This window comes from Nanorana parkeri, unplaced genomic scaffold, assembly GCF_000935625.1.
Source record: "Nanorana parkeri isolate BGI_ZX_2015 unplaced genomic scaffold, ASM93562v1 scaffold516, whole genome shotgun sequence".
Taxonomy (NCBI): domain Eukaryota; kingdom Metazoa; phylum Chordata; class Amphibia; order Anura; family Dicroglossidae; genus Nanorana; species Nanorana parkeri.
The window spans coordinates 715,012-721,204 of record NW_017306784.1 but is presented as its reverse complement, the minus strand read 5'-3'; the positions used below and the strand labels follow the sequence as shown (position 1 = coordinate 721,204).

At 41.3% G+C, this 6,193-nt stretch overlaps 1 protein-coding gene across 1 annotated transcript in view; it reads left to right on the top strand.

Moving 5' to 3' along the window:
* Nucleotides 1-2,812, top strand: part of RASSF5 (Ras association domain family member 5) — a 29,188-nt gene extending 26,376 nt beyond the window's left edge. Inside the window, exons 4-5 of the mRNA XM_018561321.1 lie at nucleotides 355-470; nucleotides 2,569-2,812. Coding sequence (XP_018416823.1) covers nucleotides 355-470; nucleotides 2,569-2,715 — 263 coding nt within the window. The 3' untranslated portion in view covers nucleotides 2,716-2,812. The remainder of the gene's footprint in view (nucleotides 1-354; nucleotides 471-2,568) is intronic.
* Nucleotides 2,813-6,193: the final 3,381 nt, after the last annotated feature.

Genomic DNA, 6,193 nt, shown 5'->3' with positions numbered 1-6,193 from the left:
TGCTGTCACTTTAAAGTGCATGTGAAGCCAAAGTTTTAGACAGTGGGGAAGAATTGGAACGTAAGTTTTTACTGCGACCCAGGGCATTGTTATAAAGATTTACTCTCACTTCCTGTCCTGCTGAATACGGTTTTGATACCCGGCAACCATAATGGAGATGGAGAGGCCTGTTGGGAGACCCTAGTAAATATAAAAGTTGGCAGAAACGTGCGATTCAATAAGGGCTCCTTACGCAGCCATACGGTAAACTTTAATTAATTTTCCTTTATTAAAGAAACATTAAGTTTTGTGCTCATCTATATACATGCAGTTTTTGTAGCAATTCACATGTATTAACACTAATAGTTTTACTAGTTCTTTTTCAGAAACTAGCAGTGATGGAACATCCACTTTATATGCGCCTTTTAGCTGGTCCTGACTCTAATGTACTGAGTTTTGTATTAAAGGAGAATGAAACAGGAGAGGTACAGGTGAGTAATTATTATAATTATTATTATTATACAGGATTTATATAGCACCAACAATTTATACAGCACTTCACAATATAAGGAAGACACTACAATCACAATACAATTCAAGACAAGATGGTAAGTAGGGCCCTGCCCCTAAGGGCTTACAATCTAAAAGGGAGGGGGAAGTGATACATGAGGAGGTAGCTGTGTGGGGATGAATTGTCTGAGAATGTGATGGTTGAACAGTTAGGTTGAGGCTGGATGGGCTTCCCTGAAGAGATGAGTCTCAAGGGATCGCCTAAAGGCAGTCAGAGTGGGAGAGAGACGGACAGGGGGGAGAGAGAGGGGGATGGCTTGACATGTTTGGTATCTATTTACCCGGCGTGACCCAGTCGTTTATATTTTACTAAACAATTGGGTATTATATACTGTTTCTGTGCACTAAATTTAATTTTAGTGTATGCTATCCTAGAAATACTTGTTTGATAAATATTTGCAAGATGGGAGAGACTCTAGTAAAGTCCTGGAGGCAAGCATGGGAGGAGTTGATGAGTGAGCTGGAAAGCAGGTCTTTGGAAGAGCGTAGGGGATGGTTAGGATGATACTTTGAGACAAGGTTTGAGATATAGCCGGGGGCAGAGTTGTGGATAGCTTTGTAAGTCAGGCGGCTGTAGATAAGGCGTTCTAGGAGTTTGGAAATGTATGGGAGTAAGGAGATTGGTCTGAGATTGTTGAGGTTGGTAGGGTCCATTGTGGGTTTTTTGGGTATTGGGGTGACTAGCGCATGTTTTAGAAGGGAGGGAAAGATGCCAGTAGAGATCGAAAGATTAAAAATGTGAGTAAGAGAGTGTAGGATAGAGCAAGAGGGTTACCGAAGTAGTGGTGAGGGAACAGGGTCCAGGGGGCAAGTGGTGAGGTGGGTGCCAGAGAAAAGCTGGATGACATAGTAGAGAGTTAAAAGTAAAAAAGAGTTGACGAGGTTTGGATGAGAGTGTGTTAATGAGAGTGATAAAAGAAGTCTGTTTGGCAGCACGGAGGAAGGAATTATATTTTAGGAGAAAGCATATTATATTTTAGCAGAAGCCTAGTCATTCAAGAGCACGGCTATTTTTTTTTAGATGTCTGGTTTCTTCTGTTTGCCACGGTTGTAATTGACATGGTCGAAGTCTGCGTGTAGTGAGGGGAGCCAAGGTGTCTAGGGAGGATGAGAGCGAGCTGTTGTAGACAGAAGTAGCCAGGGCAGGGGTAAGATTTTGCCATCGAGGTAATTCAGTAGCAGAGTAGAGAAGGGTTGAGGTGGCGAAGGTTTCTCCGGGTGACAGTGTGCCGTGTAGGTGGATTCAGGGATGGGGACAGGGTGAGTGTGAAATTTGACACGGTTGTGGTCAGAGAGCGGGAAAGGGGAGTAATGTAAGTCGCCAGGATCGCTTCTGTTGTAAAGCCGACAGTCGGCTCTACAAGTTTAAACAGAGTCCCGGCGGCAAAAGTCGCCGGGAGTCTGTTTAAACAGCCGCGATGTTGGCGACATACACTGTACGTCGTCAGTCACGAAGGGGTTAATATAATTTTCCTTAAAATATATGTAGCAATTTCATCATTTATCAGAATGATCAAAACTTGATCCGCGATTCTGTACCGTGTCCAGCCTCTTGAGTATTCATTTGTTTGTTTTGTAAGTGGTTAGCAAATTACATTGTTAAATATTGATGTATTGATTACTTATCCATATGAATACTATAGGCTACCTCCACACTTCCTGATGAAGTTTCGGTGAAACGCGTAGAAGGTTGGACACAGTACAGAATCACAGATCAAGTTTTGATCATTCTGAAAAAATGATGAAATTTATACATATATTTTAAGGAAAATGATATTAAATAAGTACTTAGCATATTATGCATCTGTACATCTCGACATTTCATGACACCTTAAAAGCCCCATCCTTTTCTTAGTTGGCTATATATTCAATTTTAGGGGTGTGGTGTCCAATGTGGGGATTCAAAAATGGTGCATCTTATGTTAATATACATATGTAATGTCTATAAATAAGGGTTATTAAATAAGTCTTTAGTGGCAAGAACAAGACCCTCACTTGTGCCGTTTTCTCCTTTGACAGTGGGATGCCTTCTCGGTGCCAGAATTGCAAAATTTTGTGCTCATTTTGGAGAAAGAGGAACGGGAGAAAGTACAACAAGTCCAAAAGAAATATGTTACAATTCGCCAACATCTGCAAGGAGCTCTTAATGATACCAAAAAGAACTAAATATGTGTATCATGAAAACATTCTGGGATCATTCTAGGAAATTCAGTACACTCTTACCTCCAAGGAATATCTTACAATCTCAAAATGACCTCTGTGTGAAATTTTCAAGGGGTATCTTCAGTGGCCAGTAGGAACCCCCCGCCCCACAAAAAAAGAAGTTTGTTGCCTCGGTTTGATTTAAATGCAGAAACTGTTGGGATAACCCTGGTATCCTCAACGTAACAAAGCTTTCTATAGTGTTGGGTATCCTTAAAGTCAATGCAATTATCACAGCCTAGAATAAACCCTATGCTGCATGCAGCCTTCCATCCTTCCATAATATAAAACTATTTATTTATTGTAAAAAGTAAAATGTTGAGGTGGAAAATGGGAAATAATATCTTAAAGTACATAAAGGCTCCTTGGCATCTGCTGCATGAAGGAGTTTGGTAATACACCACATACAACTGCATAGATTTGAACTGAGTCATTGATTAAAATGTCCAGGTCTTATAAGAGATTAGTATGCAGTATACCATTCAGCTATACCGTTCAGGTGTCACTGAGCTAAAGCAGAAGTTTTATAAAATAATCATAATCAACTAGGTAGTATGCTAAATCACAATATCCCACAAAAGAGTGGAGTTTATGCTCAAAACACCCAGGATGTGTTATTTTTATTTTTTTATTTGAGAATTACAGTATATCAAAACAAGATTTCAGTCATGACAGCACATACACTATATTGCCAAATGTATTGGGACGCCTGCCTTTACACACACATGAACTTTAATGGCATCCCAGTCTTGTGTGCTTCAGCATGTGCTGACCCCGCTCTGTCATTTTACGTGGCCTACCACTTGGTGGCTGAGTTGCTGTTGTTCCTAGTTGCTTCCACTTTGTTATAATACCACTAACAGTTGACCGTGGAATATTTAGTAGCAAGGAAATTTTACGGAACACCCGAATCCAATGATTTGGAGGGGTGCCCCAATACTTTTGGCAAAATAGTGTACATCTAAAAGAGGTTACATCTGTATGAAGTATGTTTCAGTGAGGACCTGTCTCGCATGACTTTTGTGAATGGGGCTTCCCACTGAATCATACTTAGTATTATTTCTGAGTATCTCATCAGCTGCAATACATTTAAATTCTTAACACTCCCATCTGCTGTCCTCCTCTGACTCCCTCCAATTGCGTTAAGCATTGTCTCTTAACTCAACTGCAGAAAGAGAACTAAAGGTAGAAGTGCTTGGTAAATTGTGGACACTGGACTAAAGGGAGCTTACATGCAGTGTTATCATAACAGCCTTAAATTATATATGAATGCACTGCAATTAAAGGACATTGTAATAAAGGAATTATTGCATTTATTTATGTACAAAATAAACATTTATTACCTTTTTTTGTGGTTTTATTTGGCAGTCACGACGGCACAGCCTTCCATAAGGTCCTTATTATGCATATTGTGGGTGGGCTGGTAATTTTAGTAAGTGGACTTGCTGTTTGTGACCTCACACACAGTGGGGAAGTACTTTCCCCACAATGTGTCCACGCCAAGCTTCCTTGCTTGGCGTGGTAAGATTCCAAAAGCAAAGCAGGCAGGATCACAAGGTATTTCGGTGCAAAGAAAGAAATAAAACTACACCTAGCAGCACTTTAACATGCTTACATAGAAAATAAATATATACCTTACCTGATATTTGGTTCTTAGCAGTGACCAATGACCTCTCTCCTCCTCTGCTAATGCAATGGACCTGCATTAGATGTGACGATGTCACGGGTTCTTAGACCACCCAAGCCCAGGGCAGAAGAGGGTGTAGGGATTGGTCTAACAGCCAGGCAGGACCAAGAATCGGGTAAGTATATATTCTTTATTTTTGTCCCTAGACCAAAAGGAGCAGTTAACTCTTGCAGTGAGGGGGTAGCCTCACTGCAAGAATTAATTTGAAAAATCCTGGAATTCTTTAAAGATTACACTGAACTCAAAATATTTCTCCTGTGTAATAATTTCAGTTTGCATTTGCTTTTACAAACGTGAAAAGATACTATACATCCAGCGTTAGAATTAAAGTTATATCTACTTTGCTATTAAATTGTATGTTTTTTCAGGATGATTAATGAAAATTAAGATCTATTAAAACGCTGGCTTTCATTCCCTACTTTTAATCATTATCTCTGCAAGTTAAAGCAGAGTTCCAAACCAACAAGTGTATATTTACTGCTTTAACTGCCAGGTTTCCTTATCACTCATCTGCCACATAGTCTGGAAGGTGACACGTTAAGTTATTGCTACAGTAGTCAGGGTCGGATTTACTCTCTCAATGCCAGGTTCCTCAATGCGCCCCCCTGTATGCAGGCTGCATACAAGTGATCTCGGCAACATCGCAGAGATCACTTGTACAAAACAAGCGGTGGCTTCCCCACTGTACATTTAGCCCTGCTTGCCCGAGGCGGGGCTTAATGTAGAAAACTACCACCTGCCCGGTGTCCAGAACTGCATGTCCTGGGCGTCAGGAGATAGGAATTCCACATCCCTGCTGCCCCGAGGCTTTGTGGAAAATCCGGCCCGTTTCAGTAGTACAGCATCCTATGTCCCTTACTGGCTTCTAACCTGCTTATCAGGCAATGAATCAGCATTATTAGCACTGTCCAATTAGCAAACCAGAAGCAATAAAGTTGAACAAGGAAGTAGTAGAGTTGATGTTCCCCGCTCTGTGCTATGTAAAAGGGGCATTAACCATAATAAAAAGTAAAATACAGTAAATCGAATTCAATTAGAACTTTTTTTTTTCTCACTTACACTTTAAGAAGCGTATTAGTGACATATTTTCTATGGTCATTAAGGGATGACGTAGCCAGAGGTGTTATGGAGAGTCAGGATAAGGCAATCAACGAAGACGGGAAAGGGGAAGACAGGGTGGGGTAGATCAGGGGGGGTTGGGGGAGGGGAAGTATCAACATCAGCATCAGTGTTCATTTTTGATCCAACGGGTGACTCCCCGCTGGACCCCCGAACAGTTCTCATCCCACTGGACCATTTCTCCCTATTCCCATTATCCCTCCCGGTCCCACATCCTTGTGCGTGGTTATATACCTCGGAAGCTAGTCGGATCCATATTGGGGTGTTGGTGGAGGATCCAAGGTTCCCAGATGAGTAAGAACTTGGTTTGTGAATCCTCCAGGATGCTGGTCAGCCTTTCATTCAGCATTATGTTATCTAACCTACGGGTGAATTCCATATATGTGATCTGTTGCTTTTTCCAGTTGCCCGCCAGGGTAAGTTTGGCTGCAAGAAAAATAAAATGCGATAGCGCCCGTTGCGAGTTATGCAATTCTGGGATGGGCAAGTGGAAAAGCGCGTGTTGAAGATTTCTAGGTATATGCTTGTGGAACAAGGCGGTGAGTAGTCTATAGATTCTGATCCAGAATCGGGTATGGTCAGATTTTCTATGGTCAGATGGAAAACGTGCAACAGATTTCCTCCATATACGCTAAA